The sequence below is a fragment of the Apiospora marii genome (assembly GCF_038362585.1).
Source record: "Apiospora marii strain CBS 49790 chromosome Unknown utg000011l_segment0_segment0, whole genome shotgun sequence".
Taxonomy (NCBI): domain Eukaryota; kingdom Fungi; phylum Ascomycota; class Sordariomycetes; order Amphisphaeriales; family Apiosporaceae; genus Apiospora; species Apiospora marii.
In genome coordinates, this window is record NW_027117382.1 from 115,931 (window position 1) to 132,308 (window position 16,378).

The 16,378-nt window shown below is 56.6% G+C and overlaps 8 protein-coding genes across 8 annotated transcripts; 6 read left to right on the forward strand and 2 right to left on the reverse strand.

The window, feature by feature from the left end:
* Positions 1 to 195: 195 nt before the first annotated feature.
* On the forward strand, positions 196 to 1,328 carry PG985_013077 (uncharacterized protein; the record flags this gene model as incomplete). The annotated part of the gene is made up of 2 exons (XM_066832843.1): positions 196 to 1,113; positions 1,179 to 1,328. 2 exons carry the CDS (start codon positions 196 to 198, stop codon positions 1,326 to 1,328), a joined length of 1,068 nt encoding a protein of 355 aa, XP_066677583.1.
* A 1,780-nt stretch (positions 1,329 to 3,108) lies between these two features.
* Positions 3,109 to 3,765, forward strand: PG985_013078 (uncharacterized protein; the record flags this gene model as incomplete). Its single annotated transcript, XM_066832844.1, has 1 exon — positions 3,109 to 3,765. One exon carries the CDS (start codon positions 3,109 to 3,111, stop codon positions 3,763 to 3,765), a length of 657 nt encoding a protein of 218 aa, XP_066677584.1.
* Positions 3,766 to 4,449: 684 nt separating this feature from the next.
* PG985_013079 (GLC7 regulator family protein) lies at positions 4,450 to 5,802 on the reverse strand (the record flags this gene model as incomplete). Its single annotated transcript, XM_066832845.1, has 2 exons — positions 4,450 to 5,242; positions 5,303 to 5,802. 2 exons carry the CDS (start codon positions 5,800 to 5,802, stop codon positions 4,450 to 4,452), a joined length of 1,293 nt encoding a protein of 430 aa, XP_066677585.1.
* A 646-nt stretch (positions 5,803 to 6,448) lies between these two features.
* PG985_013080 (TOM13-domain-containing protein) lies at positions 6,449 to 6,903 on the forward strand (the record flags this gene model as incomplete). The annotated part of the gene is made up of 2 exons (XM_066832846.1): positions 6,449 to 6,724; positions 6,793 to 6,903. The coding sequence occupies 2 exons, from the start codon at positions 6,449 to 6,451 to the stop codon at positions 6,901 to 6,903; spliced, it is 387 nt and encodes a 128-aa protein (XP_066677586.1).
* A 359-nt stretch (positions 6,904 to 7,262) lies between these two features.
* On the reverse strand, positions 7,263 to 8,160 carry PG985_013081 (uncharacterized protein; the record flags this gene model as incomplete). The annotated part of the gene is made up of 2 exons (XM_066832847.1): positions 7,263 to 7,501; positions 7,923 to 8,160. 2 exons carry the CDS (start codon positions 8,158 to 8,160, stop codon positions 7,263 to 7,265), a joined length of 477 nt encoding a protein of 158 aa, XP_066677587.1.
* Positions 8,161 to 10,912: 2,752 nt separating this feature from the next.
* On the forward strand, positions 10,913 to 11,682 carry PG985_013082 (glycoside hydrolase family 61 protein; the record flags this gene model as incomplete). Its single annotated transcript, XM_066832848.1, has 2 exons — positions 10,913 to 10,964; positions 11,045 to 11,682. The coding sequence occupies 2 exons, from the start codon at positions 10,913 to 10,915 to the stop codon at positions 11,680 to 11,682; spliced, it is 690 nt and encodes a 229-aa protein (XP_066677588.1).
* A 571-nt stretch (positions 11,683 to 12,253) lies between these two features.
* Positions 12,254 to 12,703, forward strand: PG985_013083 (uncharacterized protein; the record flags this gene model as incomplete). Its single annotated transcript, XM_066832849.1, has 1 exon — positions 12,254 to 12,703. One exon carries the CDS (start codon positions 12,254 to 12,256, stop codon positions 12,701 to 12,703), a length of 450 nt encoding a protein of 149 aa, XP_066677589.1.
* Positions 12,704 to 13,657: 954 nt separating this feature from the next.
* PG985_013084 (YidC/Oxa1 family membrane protein insertase) lies at positions 13,658 to 15,395 on the forward strand (the record flags this gene model as incomplete). The annotated part of the gene is made up of 2 exons (XM_066832850.1): positions 13,658 to 13,750; positions 13,830 to 15,395. 2 exons carry the CDS (start codon positions 13,658 to 13,660, stop codon positions 15,393 to 15,395), a joined length of 1,659 nt encoding a protein of 552 aa, XP_066677590.1.
* Positions 15,396 to 16,378: the final 983 nt, after the last annotated feature.

Genomic DNA, 16,378 nt, shown 5'->3' on the forward strand with positions numbered 1-16,378 from the left:
TCCGCCAGCGACCCGGACCCCCGCCACGAAACCGAGAAACGCGCCCTCCTCAGCCGCCCCGCGCTGCGCAACCCGAGTGCAGCCTGCTCCCCCGTCTTGCGCTGCTTCGACCCTACAGACCCGGCAGTGGCACTCAGCGGTGGTGAGAGGGGCGTCGTTTTCCAGGGCACAGGCGAGACCTAGAGGCTGCTCGCCATGGCAGACCTCGAAGCCTCGACCCCGTCGTTGGGGGCCATGGGCGGCGATGTCCGGAACGAAGTCAAGAAGCCCAAGAAGAAGAAGGTGCTGCTGATGGGCAAGAGCGGCTCCGGCAAGTCGAGCATGCGGAGCATCATTTTCAGCAACTACATTGCGCGCGACACGCGGCGGCTCGGGGCCACCATCGACATCGACCTCTCCCATGTCAAGTTCCTGGGCAATCTGACACTTAATCTGTGGGATTGCGGCGGCCAGGAGGCCTTCATGGAGAACTACCTCTCGCAGCAGCGCGTCCACGTCTTCTCGAATGTGGGCGTGCTCATCTACGTCTTCGACATAGAGTCTCGCGACGTCGACCGCGACATGGCCACCTACGTCTCCATCATGTCGGCCCTGACGCAGTACTCGCCCACGGCCAAGATCTACGTGCTCATCCACAAGATGGACCTGATCATGACGCAGGTGCGCGAGGCCGTCTTCATGGACCGCGTCAAGCTGGTGCGCCAGAAGACGGCCGAGTTCCTGCAGGGGTCCAACTTTGCCGGCGGCGACGTCGACCTCACGCCCTTTGCCACGTCCATCTGGGACCAGTCCCTCTACAAGGCCTGGGCCAGCATCATCCACGACCTGGTGCCCAATCTGTCCGTCATCGAGTCGCAGCTGGCCTCGCTGGGCGTGCTGATCGAGGCCGAGGAGCTCCTGCTGTTCGAGCGCACCAGTTTCCTCGTCGTCTCGAGCTGGACGTCGGACGAGGGCCAGAACAACCCAACGACGGACCGGCAGGAGCGAATCTCCAACATCCTCAAGCACTTCAAGCAGAGCATCAGCCGCTTCACGGGCACGCCGCGCAACGCCGAGCAGTTCACGCTGATGGAGCACAAGGCCGGCGGGCGCTTCTCCATCTTCTGCCTCAAGGTACGTTTCGATGCACTGCATGATGCTGTTCCCTTTCACAATCTAACCTTGGGCGCTACCCACAGTTTACCACGAATACCTACTTGATGGTTATCCTGCCGCCGGGCGAGGCGCGCTTCAACTCGGCCAAGCTGAACTGCCAGATTGCGCGGGAGAGCTTCAAGTTCCTGGACGGTCCCATTTCGGCCGGGCAGAGCAGTGCTGCTGCTGCGTGATGAAGGGACGAACATGCATCCCACTGGAAACGAAAGTGTGTTGTATTTGACATTTTTACTTTGATGATTCCTGATGGGCGCTGGATACCCCGGGGCCCTGTAGCAAGGGTCTCTCTATCGTGTGTTTTGCTCTCGACTACGTCTGACTTGATGGCAACGCCCTTCACTACTGATGAGCAAAAGGTTGTCCACGTGCTTGGGCATCCATAGTCCCGATTGTCACTCATGTCTACAGGTCGATCTAGGCCCAACCACGTGTTGGCGGTCAGCCTCATGATTTGATCGAGGTGCGACTGGACGGACGGTGCAGTGCTACCGTACCCAGCCCTAGACCGAGAACCCCGATTGGCAGGTCGTCCACGTACGTAACAGCAACAGCAGGATGGCGGCACTGATGATTGGCTCCTGTATGTAGCTTGATGTCTCTGCACATAAAACCAAGAAAAAAGATCACCCGTGATAGGTACAATGAACACAGGCTACGAATATAAAGTTTACCCAATGGCGCGCAGCCTGGTCAGCTCTTCGACATGGTCAACTACCTGCTACTCCAAAATTGTATCGTGACCGGTCGTTTGCCTCTATTGGTGATAGGCTGCGAGCAAGTCCAGCTCAAACTCACACTAATCAAATCAGTTGAAGTGCCCTCGCCGAATACATACACTCTAATCAAGACCGCCAAGACAACGTTCGTCCAGTGTCGGCCGTTGTTGGCCGGTCCAGTTCTCCTAGGTCGGCAATTGAGAAGCTTGCAAGAGAAGATAAAGTGGACAGAGAGCGCGACTTAGTGCACTCGGCGGTGGAATGGGGTCGCGTAGATTCCCGCAATAGGCAGGTTATGGGCAGAGGGAGCCAGACAGAGCAGACAGAGCCCCCGAGAGAGCCCACTCAGGGTGCCACACTAGCTCGACAACGCACTCAGCCCGGATCTCGGGCCAAACATGCCACATCTGCGCGCCGATCTCTGGCTGATTAGCGCAAATGCGCCTTTCTTATGCTTGCCCACCGAGTGCCCCCTTTCATTTCAAGCACGTTTGGCAAAGTGCACCCTTCCTGCCTATCAAGTCCGATCTTTGCGCGCGCCTCGTTCTCTCGGCCGCTTTCCACCTTCCCCCCAAGAGAGATTGGCGAGCAATGCGGATGGAGATGGAGATGGCCAACCCCCATAAGAAATAAGAAAGTCCGCAATGCGTGCACACCGATCAATCGAGGCGATGTAGCCGCACCACGTAAATCAGTGGAGGCGGTGGTGCAAGTGCAAGGTGTGCTGTGTGAAACCAGCACACCACCAACAACGAACTGGCAATGGCCAAGCAAGCCCACCTGCCCTTTCTGCAAGGCGTGTGTGGGCGGTAGGCGGGCTGCGAGGACCACTACCGGCCGCCCGATGCAACCACACGATAACGGAGTACGCCCTCCCTGGCCTGCCATGTAGTCGTCGCATATATAGAGGTAGACATGCCCGGCCTTGTAGAACGAGAGAAGGGCTCGGTAGTTCGCTTCGTTTTAATACACAGCAACCAGCGGGATCAGCCCTTCATCGCCGGCCCAAGTAAGTTTCCCAAGCCTCCATTACCGCCACCGCTTGCATTCCCGGGCACACACACACACACGAGATGATGAGATGAGAGACAAGACAAGATGCACATGACTGACATGACTTGCCGTAATAGTATAAAGTGCTAGAGAACTTCATCTGCCTACATTCGCTTCGAACCAGGAATTAACCCTCCTGATCTTCCATTCTTTTTATACCGTCACCACCTTCATCTTCATCACCATGAAGTTCTCTACCCTCGCCGCCGGCCTCCTCTCGTCGGGCTGCGCCGTCCTGGCCGCGCCCGTGGCCGCCCCCTCCCCCGTGGCCGAGCCCCTGCCCATGCCCACTCCCCCCGGCGTCCCCAGCGCCTCCTCGGCCAAGACGCAGCTGGCCGGCCTCAAGGTGCGCACGGGCGCCGACCCGGACGGCTACAAGCGCAACCTGTTCCCGACCTGGATCACCATCAGCGGCACCTGCAACACCCGCGAGTACGTGCTCAAGCGCGACGCCAGCGCCATCAAGCTCAACGACGACTGCACCTCGTCGTCGGGCAAGTGGACCTCGCCCTACGACGGCGGCGCCTGGACCCAGGCCTCGGACCTCGACATCGACCACATGGTCCCCCTCAAGAACGCCTGGGTCTCGGGCGCCGACAAGTGGACCACGGACAAGCGCCGGCAGTTCGCCAACGACGTCGACCGCCCGCAGCTCTGGGCCGTCACCGACTCCGTCAACAGCTCCAAGAGCGACAAGTCGCCCGACGCCTGGAAGCCGCCCCTGAGCTCCTCCTACTGCACCTACGCCAGCGCCTGGGTCCAGGTCAAGAGCCACTGGGAGCTCTCCATCACCAGCGCCGAGAAGGCCGCCCTCACCTCCATGCTCGACACCTGCAGCTGAAGCCAGGGGAAGGGGGGCGACGACAAGAAGAAGAGCGGCGCTGCCGATGCCAAGCAGCTGCTCTCTTCGTCGCACGCGCGCCTGTTGTTCCTCCTTCCGTTGGTGCAGATCCTTCTGTGTATATAATTAGAACTTGGGAACCTCGAACCAGTTCACTATAGGTACTATATATCCGATGCCTAGCCCCCGGCTAGGCATCAACGAGACAATGAAGAAGTAATTCAACCTTTATTGCTGTGAGACAATATTTCTGTCATGCCAAGATCGTCCCAATTTGTAAAATAGTAGGACCACACAACTTTTCTGTTGCGAGCCACTTAACCTATTGCTGCTTCTCCCTTGTCTGATCATTTTATTACCAAATTAGGTACACAATAGGATAAGATGGCACATGAGTTTACTCTTTAAGAGCAATGTTGGATGCGACTTCGTCATATCATGTGCACTTTGGGCAACAAAACCTTTCCACATGAGCCATACTGTCATATTTCAGCATTATTCAGGCAAAAAACGCCCTTCTTATCCGAGTGTTACAACCCAGTCACGCCGGATGGGGTCCCGTCATTCGGCTGTCTAACCTGTCTAAAAGTATGTAGGAAGCGAACCGCTTCGTCAAGTCAACTTGGGGTTTTTCCTTGTTCCATGTAGCTGTGTACATGTCCTTTTTTTTTCTCATATCCTGTCCTACGTGCGCTTGACCATGGCCGTGCCGCCCTTCTTGAACTCGGCCATATCGCCCAGAACAAGCGCCTTGTCGGTGTGGTCCTTGTTGGGGAAGGTGGTCGCCAGGACCCAGCCGCCGGCGCGTAGCTCAGGCGAAGAGCGGACAATGAACTCGTAGACATCGTTGACTGTGTGGGTGGTGTTGAAGCGAGCGGGCAGGCGCGTGCCGTCGGGCATCTGGATGCGGATCATGACAGTGGGCTGGGAATCGTCGACGGATACTGCCTCCGATGACGTAGCAGGCGCTGCTGAAGAAGAAGATGAAGCTGCTGCGGCAGGAGTCGTGGAAGCAGCAGCAGCAGCGCTACCATCGCCAGGAACGGGGCTACCCAGGCGTCGACCCTCGCCCGAGAAGGGCTTGTAGACCTTGGGCAGCTGGCGGAAGTTCTCCTCGTGCTGCTGCAGCTTGACGTCGAGCGGCTCGTCGTATCTAACGTTCATGAGGTGTACCGGGGCCCGGCCCTGCTGAATCATGCGCAGCGCATCGGCGTTCTCGGGGTCATCGAAGCGTCGCAACTGGCCGTCGTCGATGCTGAAGCCGTCGCGCCACAAGTGGAGGACGCGCTCTTGGACCTGCGCATTCGAGGCAGGCTGGTTTCGACCAGCGGCGCCTCCAGCAGGCGATCGAGCGGCGGCGGGGTCGGGGATCGTGCGGCTGGCGACGCCTTCGCCTCCAAGGGTTTGGCCGGAGCCGCGGAATGTGGATGGAGCTGAAGGGCCGGCAGGAGACTCGGATTCGGGTCGGCGCGCATTTCTGAATAAAAATCAGGTTAGCCAGAGAAGCTAGAGCTGGAATGTGCTATGTTGTACTTACGACTTGGCCTTGGCAAGCAGATCGTTGATGATGCTCTTGGGGTCGGGGCGACCTTGGTTGGGATCTTGAACAGCCAGACCGCTCTTCTCGCCACCGGCATATGTACGTCTTGATGGGTCGTCGTCATCGTCATCGTCATCGCTATCATCATCATCGTGGTCGTGACCTCCGCCGCCGATGGAGCTCAGAGTAGCCAGACCCTTCTTCTTGGCGGGGGGTTTCGATCGCGAAGATGAGGCGGCGGCTTGGGGTGCGGGGCGACCGTCCAGGGTGCGAGGGCCTGTGTAGCCCGGGGGAGCTTGTGAAGCAGAAGAGGCAGACTCTGGGGCGGCAGCGGCAGCGGTGTTGCCATCCTCGGCCTCGTCCATGTCGGCCATCAAAGAAGCGGCGGCGGAGTCGAGATCCCAGTTGTGAGCCGAAAGATACTGGGTGGCCTGTTCGGGGGTTGCGTTGGGCACAAACTCCATCAACTGGAGTGCCAGGGCGTCGTGGTCGGCCATGATGGGTGTTGCCGTCACGGGGATCGTGGTAACGAGGTTGCAGGTGAATGTGACAGTGGGGATTGGAGTCGGCGACCTTTGACAAACAGAGTTTCTTGCCTATGAACTACTCGAAAATTGTTTCGACGAAAGAAAACCTCAAGCTGAAGTAGAATCGAGCTGTTTAGTGATGTAGTGTGAACCCAAGGAAACAATCATCTGGCGGCGTGTCAATCAAGTCTGGTTGTATCTCCCAGGCAGCTCCAGGACGACGTCAATGGTTAGCCGCCACCCCGCAATGGGTACTGAGTGGAAGCTACTGGTCAGGTACATTGATTCAGGTACAGACCCCTCCATAATCGGATCATCAAAGCCCCCGACCACCGACCTGCCAGCATGGAGGGTAGGTAACTCTTAGCGTGCATCAGCAGCTTTGCCTGCCCGACGCGAGCGATTGCCCGAGCTGCTGCTACAGCTGCAAGTGAGGTCAGAGCTTCCAGTGCCGGCGCCTTTGCATCTAATCGCCTAGCTCCGTTCCACACCTGCTTGATTCCGACCCGACACCAACGTCGTCGACGATACTTACCACTCAAACCGCAAACCATAGCGAAACCACCCGCCGAAACAAGAATACTACAACACACATACACATACATACACATACGCCATGTCGTCCGAAGACCCCACCGCCCACATGGCCGAATCCGGCGTCACGATCAACTCGGACAGCGAGCACTACTCGGCCGGCGACGACAACATGTCGCCCTCCCCCGACACCAACTCCTCGTCGCCGCTCATCCTGTATAAGCCCCCCACGGTCTGGGGCCTGATCCGCGGCGCGGCCATAAATCTGATGCTGCCCTTCATCAACGGCATGATGCTGGGCTTCGGCGAGCTGTTTGCCCACGAGGCGGCCTTCCGTCTGGGCTGGAGCGGCACAAAGGTTCGTCGCATGCCTGCCGAATTGCCAGTATGCCTACAACATGTACTAATACGTTTGTTTCTCTGCAGGTCTTCCCATTGTCGAGGAGGCAGACGCACCCCATAGGACCCGGGCTTGAGATCCGCGACAAGCCGACAAGACCTGTGCCGGACTTGCACGACATGACGAGCCTGGAATAAGTGATCTCTGGACGAACCACAAAAAGACCAAATGCATATTGAATTTTCTGAGCACGCGCATTGAGTGTGGGTGGGAGGACAGTTACTCCGAGCGAGCGAGAGAGCGAGTGCCAAGAATTGGCCCGAGAGACTTGCTTGGTTCGGAGGGAGGTGAAATAATTGTCACAAATAAATGTCACGTATGTCACGTACTACAACAAGAGCAACATGTACAGAATAAAACATAGAAAGACTTGAGGTCTACGACTTGTATATACCCCTGCTTTGTCCATACTGGAAGTCTGTCCTGCAAACACTTCAACCCTTTGATGGCTTGGCAATTCCCCGTAATCCCGCACACAGGCCATGTCATGCCATGATTACCTCAACTCGGACGGCCGCGGTTGGCCGTGGAGCTCTGGGACAATAGGAGCAAGCGGTCCGTAGCGGGACTCGGTCCGTGGCGTTCCCTCCAGCTCGGGGACCTTGGTGATGGGAAGGTCTCTCACCGATACCGGCGCCATCGACTCGGTATCGTCATCGTCATCGCCGAAGGAGTTCTTGGCGCTTTTCGAGGTGGTGATGCTGCTGCCGTTTTGCTTTCTTCGCTTGGCAGATGCTACGTTTCAAGGAAAGATTGTTAGCTTCTGCATCATCTTCATCACTTTCCAATCGCCGCGATTTGTAGTGTGCAAAGGAAAGGGTAGAGGGAGGTTGACGTTACCCCTGCAGCAAACGATTGTGGCAATTGTTCCGAGTAGGATGAACAACACGCCAAAGGCAATCAAGGCGACCGCGTATGGCGGCAGAGTGGGAGGAGGCCCCCCGTTCCGGTGTTGAGGGCGGAAGAAGTTGTTGTTGGGTCTACCCCGGTCAGCCCCGGGATGGGGTCTTCCGCTGGCGAAGAAGCCGGCCCTTCTCGTGGTTGTCGACGGCGTTGGTGGCGTCGGTCTCTCCCGTAAATATTGAATGTCGTGTAGTCGTTGAAGCTGTGGTTTGCGGCAAAGTAGGAACGCCCGGTGTTGGTATTATAGACATACTGCCTAGTTGTGCGGCGGCTTGGTCGTGGGTAAATGGCGGGTTTGGTTGTGCCCCTTTAACTCCTACATCCCCTTTGGGTGCGTCGTCTCTCTTCGCTCGAGATCGAAGAGGGCTCTCCCGCATCGCCTCGTCTTCTCGTCTCTCATTATGCCTGGCCTTTGACTTGGTCAGATCAATTTCAGTCGTTGAAAGACCCGTGGTTTTGCAACCATCGCGACCTCTGGCGCTCCGGGGCATTGTTTTCCTTTTCTTAGGAAACTGTATGGTGAGACCGATGTGGCTAGGTGCATCCCTTCCACCTCTGCATGAAGTGATCACTCAGGAACATCATTGGGGCAGTACGTGTATTTGAACAAAGCCCAGTTGAGCCAGAAGAACACCCGAGCTCCTCATCATCAAGCGCCCTCATCATCAAGCGCCCGTCCAAGGATTACACCACGGTCAAGTCGCATGGTCATCAATCACCTCCTGAAACCGTGATACCAACGATGTTTCCTCATATCTCGAACACGACCAGCTCCGTATGTTCGTCATACTCATACTGCGCTCGGACTACAAAAAGCGTTTTCGTTTGGTTTCCAATGGGAGGGTTGGCATAGTGGTTGGTGTCTGTGTTGTTTAGGCAAAAGGGGGGAAGAGACGTCAGCACCTCTTTCTTACACTCTCCTCTCCCCCTCCCTGAACCGACACACTTCTTGATGCAATAGCAGCAAACCACGAGACAAACTGCGAAGGAAATGGGTAGCTAATGCAACGACACTCAAACTGGCCAAACAATGATACAACAGGAGTCCTAGGGGATTCTCGCCATATCAACATTCCTTATAGGTCCGGTAAAGTCAGTGTGATATCTCGGTATTCCACTAACGCCATCGTACCTCTCACTGAGGCCGTGATCTGCTGTTGTGTTTCGTAAAGGAGAGAAACATGGCTCTTTCGAACACATTGTGTGTCTGCTCGTCAAATAGCAAGAGGATATGAACCTTGACCGGTGATCAGGACCTCTGTGTTGTATCGACCAACCGCATGTTGGAACCGCATTTCGGCGCCTAGTCCTCAAGTAAGCCACCTTCTCGAGGACCTCTGTTACGTGGAATGTATTTTAGCGTCTCGTGATACGTTTGCATACGTCTTTCACATCGTCAAGCTGGTAAGTAGTCTTTCCGTACTTGCCACTCATTGAACACATTACCTGATAAGGAAGTTTGCTCGTCTCTCAATTTCCATCTTGATCTGGCGTAAGTTCAACGCATGACCTTGTAGCTTGTACTGATGTAGGTTCAGATCAGCAGCGCCCATTGGATAACTTTAGTGTTTATGCTTATCTTCGGACGGGACACGGGCTCCGTATGTCAGCTCGTCCCCTCGTCTGTTGTTGTCGGATAGAGTACAAAGTCCGAGCCAGAGACGCTGTGGCATTAGAGGCACGTACGGAGATGCCGGTCTTCTAGAGACAGACAAAGGATATCAACATACATGAGTTCTGTCCGGGCCGTCTTGCTTGCCTGGACAATCTTTGAACATGGTATGATCTGTCCCTCCTCTCTCTCTCTCTTTCTCTATGTGTGTGTGTATCGACACATATTGGCAACACTCACTCTTGTATCCGTACAGCTCACGATCCAATCTGATTCGGGGAGAGAGCGACTTGTCATCTCAACGAGGTAGGAAGCTACCATCGTCAGAGATAAGACTGCCTACGCGCTGCGTGATGTGGAGTGAAGAAGAAGAAGTATAAAGTGGGCACTTGCGGCTCAACGGCTCGACTCTCCATCGTGGATAGAAGCTGGTGGAAGTATTAACTGCTAGTCGATAGGCGCCCACGAGCCCCTTGCATATCTGGGCGGTCTCAGCTAGTGGAAATAATCGTTGCTGATCCGGGCAGATCAGGATATCGTGATCATGTACGCCATGGAATTGTTGGCAATCTTGTGTCTCTGTCAGTATCCGGGAACAAATCTGCCGCTGAGCCAACTGCATGGGTCTCTGATGACGTCGATCATTTCCTCGTTTCTGACAAGTAGTTCGCTATGGGATGGCTTGGCAAAACGGTCCGACTTGAGCAACGTTTGGCGAACTGCCATAGGTGGAATCGCTGTTTGGCTCTTGGACGTTCGCGAGGTTATCTTCCGCGATTACCAAAACGGGAAGGGTTTGGAGGCGCTAAGCCCAGGGTGGTCGTTGGTATATTAATGCGCGTGCTGCCTTAGCGCCTGCGGACTGCCGATCGTTACCCCTGAGGGGCAGCCGCCAATGTAACTTCGACCCTTCCTGTCCTACCGTTGCCGCGCACTCGGCGTGCGATGCGCTTCTGGGCTGACTTGGCTGTCCGAAAAGGAGACTATCAGGTGTTGCTTTTTCGAATTGTTCGGCTCGTTTGCCCGACAACCACGAAAAGACAGAACGAGGGGTATTCGGGAGAGCCGCCCGAAGAAGTAATCCAGCAAAGCCAGTTGGGGGTTTGCGGTAGAAGATGGTGATGGGTCACGAAAGTGTCGACACTCCTTAAAGCGGTTGAGTGTGCCAAGTAGATGCGGCGGATCGAATGATTCGTCCGCCCGGCTGGTTCCGCAAGATGGCAACCAGGGTTTGGACCAATCCGCCGGCTGGTTTGCAGGAACTGCACCCCACACGCCGTCTGGGGTTGAGCGTGTGGTTTAATCTATTCTTCACACGGAATGCAGAAACCCTCAGGGCCCCATTCGGCCCTGCCCTGCAATCAATATCGAGCTGTGAATCTGCCATGGCTGTGCATGATCATGTTTTGGGAAAGGCCAAGCCATCCGACAGCGGCCCAACGGCCAGGTAGCTGCGAGGAGGAAGATGTAGGAGGGCGTCGTACCGCACTGCCGTCCAAAGAACGGGATCCGAGTGTATATAAAGGGGAGGGAAAGCCCCTGATCTGAAGTCACATTCCCCTTACTCGTCAACCAGCTCATCCAACCATCCGCCTACTCAACCCGAGCCCACCATCCATCAAGCACTCACCATGAAGTCCATCGCTGCTGCCGTTCTCCTGGCCTCGGCCGCCTCCGCTCACTGTATGTCACGCCCAACCAGTCTCCCCAACTCGACTTGACCTTGATCTTGATTACTGACCATGCCTTCTGCACCCCAACAGACACCTTCCCCGCCCTCATCCACAACGGCCAGAAGACGGGCGACTGGGAGTACGTGCGCAAGACGGAGAACTTCCAGTCGCACGGCCCGGTGCAGGACGTCAGCTCGCCCCTGATGACGTGCTACGCCAGCGGCAACCAGGGCGCCAAGACGCTGTCGGTCAGCGCCGGCGACACGGTCGGCTTCACCATCGACCCGGACATCCAGCACCCGGGCCCGATGCAGTACTACCTGGCCAAGGCGCCCTCGGGCCAGACGGCCGAGTCCTTCGACGGCAAGGGCGCCGTCTGGTTCAAGATCTACGAGGACGGGCCCGAGTTCGGCACGGGCGTCAACGGCCTGTCGTGGCCCTCGGACAAGAAGACGACCACCACGGTCAAGATCCCCACCTGCGTCAGCGAGGGCGCCTACCTGCTGCGCGTCGAGCACATCGGCCTCCACTCGGCCGGCCAGGCCGGCGGCGCCCAGTTCTACCTCGCCTGCGCCCAGCTCAACATCACCAGCAGCGGCACCAAGAACCCCTCCGGCGTCGCGCTGCCGGGTGCCTACAAGGCTTCCGACCCCGGTATTCAGATCAACCTGTACTACCCTCTGCCGACCAGCTACACCAACCCCGGCCCGGCCGTCATGACCTGCTAGATTTCTCCAGCGGCATACTCGCCTGCCAGCCGACATGGCAGATACCTATGATTATGATGACTGCTTAAGATGGGACGCGCGGTACACAGCACATTGAACGACGCATGCATGAATGGGTAGGATGGGATGGAGACGCCTTGTATATAGCAGTGTTTCTGGTACATATAGATGATCTACAAATTATATACTTATACCACGATCTCGTATGTTGGTCATTGCTTTGATGCAGCTGTAGTCCAACTCGACGGAACAGTGAAGTGGAAAAAGTTGCTTGCAAAAATCGTGATTAACACGGAGCCCTTGGTCTTACATAGTCATTAGGTACAGATATCGATACTCATCTCTTGTGCGGAAAGGTTTAGGATATCCAGATGTGATCTGCTCAGGGGGAGCAGAGTGGACGAGTGGGTCGTCATTGCTAAGAATAACTGTCAGCCCTATGCTGCTGCACCCCTACACTAAGTACGTTAGTTAGACCGCACAGCCCCAACCAGGCATCACCCATTCTTTCTCCCCAACATACAACCCAACTCTGGCACATCTCCTCAGCCAGTCTTTACCTACTTACACCATGCCTCGCCTCGCCGACATCAGCTACTCGCGCGAAGCCACCATCGCCGCCGAGCTCGGCGTCGTCTACTGGATCAAGTGTCCCGGCGCCATCGAGGACAGCCCGGCCGTGGAGCCGGTCCTGGACGATGTGGTTGACTACGCGCCCGAGGCGGAGTGGGAGTGGCGGGGGAACGGGCCGGCGTGGGCGGTGGCCGACTTCTTCGAGCAGCTGCGGAGGGAGTTCCGTCGGCTGGACTTTGTGCCCGCCGGCTCGCGGACCGTGATTGATGACTACTCCAATCACTCGGGCGAGTCTGGGGACGGTTCGACCGAGGCTCTCCGCAAGGTGTACCGCGAGCACGGGTGGCCGGATCTCGAGAGGTACCGGAAGGAGGACTGTTTGAGAGCCGTGCGGGACATGCTGCGAGAGAAATACCCGGACCTCTTGGATGACGAATACGACGAATAAGACGAGGAGTGAGATGTTCGCTCGATCTGCAGAGCTTGTGTTCGAAACGTACTTATAGACTGGAATACCAGCAAAGTCCTGGAACCATCCGAGCGGCATGAATATCACACATCCACTCCCCCAGCGACTCAAAGCATTGGTTCAAGTACCTGCCTGACCTCTCTGCCCGTCGTTACCCTTTCTTCTGACAACGATCGCGACCCAGAGCAGCTCGGTACGGCGACTGGAGACTGGATCTGGTGCGACGATGTGATGCAGTTTGCCATACGGAGCTTACTGGGCGGTTCATCTGGCCCGTCTTCTAGCAGCAGACTGAAAGGGAGCGAAACTAAGTACTAATATACGGAATGGTTAATGTGTACTAGATGAAAGTTGCCTGAGAATCGGGGTAGTAAGTCAACAAGAAGCACATAGTATGCATGTTGGCCGAGAGTTCGAATGGTCTATGCAGTTTTCTTGGGCATCTTTGGAACCAGCGCGCAAGTGTCTCATGCTTCAAAGATGAAGAAGTCACATGTTTGGGGATTGTTACTGCAGTTAAGCAGCAAGGAACCATTTCAGTCTTGAGAATAAAGTCAAAACATATGCGTTTTTATAGATTGAGCATGGTCATAATGAATCCATGTATGCTTGTGTATTCTTTTCAAGCAAGATGCTAAGGAAAGGTGACAGTAACGAGGTTCTTTCTACCCAGATCGGGTGGGCAACGGCCAGTCGGGCGACAACAGTGGCGGTCCCACATTTCGCAACCGGGCTGATGCGCTAAAGAATGCGGTCTCCAAAAAATTCCCAAAGGCCGAAAAACGCCAGCATTGGAAAAGCCAAGAATCAGGCAGTGTCGCAATTGAAGCTCTGCAACATTCCACCACGCTGGCGACACCGGCGGCCGACCCATTCTGATCCTCCCTCCCACCCGCCGACACCCACGACAAGGTGTACAAGTCTGTAGTCGCCATGTTGCCCGCCAGAGCCCTCTCCGGCTCCAGCGCCAGCCCAGCCATGATGCTGCGGCACTGCGTCTCCGGCTCGAGAACAGGGAATGTCAAGGTGAGTTTTTGCTTTCGACGTCTTGCATCATGGCACCTCCAATGGACCAGATTGACTGACCGATGACACCCAATTTCAGCTCGCTTCCTCCCTGGCATCTTCGACCCGACAATTCTCCCAGATGCGAAAGCTCGGCTCAACCTCTAGCAACCCGTCCAGCAGCCTGCGCGGCCAGGTCAGTGGCATGCCGCGGTTAGCCTCGATGAAGCTCTCGCCGGCTTCTTCTAATGCTTTCGCACAACGGGCCGGAGCCACACGCGCTCTGTCTATGTGGTCTCTGTGGCCCTTCGGCTCGGGCACCAAGCAACAGCCGCCCGCCGCCGACCCGACATCAGTTCCCGAAACCGCTACCGCCGTACCCGCCTCGAGCCCTTCGCTGTGGGATTCTCCCTCCAAGCTGCCCGCCGACGCCGCCCAAGCATCCCCGGTCGCCACCTCTACTACTACTACACCCGACGCCACCGCCGCTACGACTGGACTGCCCGGCTCCGGCCCCGAATCCTCCAACCTGTCCTCGATTCTGCCCGACAGCTTCGACGAGCTCGGCATCCAGAACATCCTCGACATGCCCGAACAGATCGGCTACCTCAAAGACCTGGGTCTCGACTTCGGCTGGGGCCCTACTGCCATGTGCGAGTGGCTGGTTGAGCACCTCCACGTCACGGGCGGCCTGGAATGGTGGGGTGCCATTGGCGCCGCCGCTCTGATCATCCGCCTGGCCATGGTCTGGCCCAGCATCCTCGGCGCCAAGTACAGCGGGCGCATGCAGATCGTGTCCAAGGACCCCGAGTTCATCCAGGCCCAGGACGAGTTCAAGTTTGCCGTGTCGCAGCAGGATCAGACGGCCATCATGAAGCACCGCGGCACCATGCTGCGCCTCCAGCGGGCGGCCGGCACCTCGACCCCCAAGGCCATCCTGCCTCCGTTGATCGCCATCCCCCTCAGTTATGGCATGTTCCGTCTGCTGCGCGCCATGGCGGCCCTGCCCGTGCCCAGCCTGGAGACGGGCGGCATCGCCTGGTTCGCCGACCTGAGCGTCTACGACCCCACCTACGCGCTGCCCATGGCCACGGCCGTCCTGGCCGTCGCCATGTTCAAGTACCAGCAGATGTCGACGCTGCACAAGACGCCCCAGAGCGAGTCGATGGGCAAGTTCTTCATCTACGGCATGACGCCCTTCATGTTCCTGTGCACCATGTGGCTGCCCGCCGCCCTGCAGTGGTTCTTCTTTACCTTCAGCGCCCTGTCCACCCTGCAGAACTGGGTCCTGATCCAGCCCTCGGTCCGCCGCGCATGCGGCCTCCCGCCCCTGTCGTCGGGTGGTGCCGCCCCCATGAGCCAGAGCCAGTACAAGCGGATGGGCATCGGCTACCAGGCACCGTCGCAGCCGGCCATTACGGTTAAGCCGGCGGAGGAGCCGTCCGCCAAGGGCATCAAGGGCATGATGGAAGGCGCCAGCAAGAAGTTCCAGGGCGTCGGCGAGGGTGTTACCAACGCCATCAAGGACTACAGCGGCGGCGAGAAGGGTATTGCGCGCAAGAAGGCGGCTGAGTACGAGGCCCGCCGCGCGCGCGAGGAGAAGGAGAAGTCGCTCCGCCGGCTTGAGGAGCAGCGCCGGCGCCGTAGCTCGCCTCCCCGAGCCTGAAATAAGTATCAATGGACGGTAGGAGTCGTTGTCCTGTGTATGATTGAAGAGAGGTGCTCGCTCTGCTCTGTATATTAAGCGACAACCACCACCGCATCCCCTGGGGTCACAAGAAAATAAATCAACGTGATCTGGCGGATTTTGATAGATTTTGGTCGCCGCGTTGCCGGTTGGCTATGTTTGGGCTCCTCTCCTACTTTGATATTACTTGGCCAAGCTGAAAGCCGCTGAGATACGTCTGTCTATAGGTACTCACTACTGATGCAATATAAAAAGTTCCCAGCATTCACATCTGCCTGTGCCCAGTAAATCGTTGCCAAGCCGTCACAACCCCCAGTCTGGCTAGCGACAATAAATCTGATTGGAACCTAGGTGATCGGCAAAGAATTCAATCCCTATGGCCCATTGTCACAAGCTTGAATCCAACTCGGCCGAAACAGGTCCGGTGGAGGATGCTCTCCAATCTAATCTATACGGCCTGCCTTGCCATCATCCGCAGTCGGGTGGTTCAAGAGACCTGGTTTGCTCAGGGCGGAGACGACTCCGCTCTATGTAATGTCGTGCGTGCACTGCACCGTTCAAGCTACCACAGCCTTGGGGCCCTTGGAAAATTACCGGACCCGGACCCGGGTACATTGGCTCTCCCAGTGCAACAGTAGGGAGAGATATTGGAGGGCGCCAGATCCCACCATTTTCCTGGTTGAAGGACAAGCCAGCCGCCTTACCCGGTGAGGAGGAAATACTCCTGCTACTATACTGCTTGGGTTGAAGTAGTTGAAGTACTACTAGGTTTTATCATACTGGTTAGATCTGCAAGCAATTGACTCGAGACGGCCTTGCCTATATGGACTGTATAATGGACTGACTAAATTCCCATGTCAATCTTTCCCGGTCCTGCTGCCAGTGTCATGTCAGATTGTCCCCATTCAATAACGCCCTTTTTTTCTGGTCACCACTGTCTGTGTGTACTGGCCGTGCTTTTC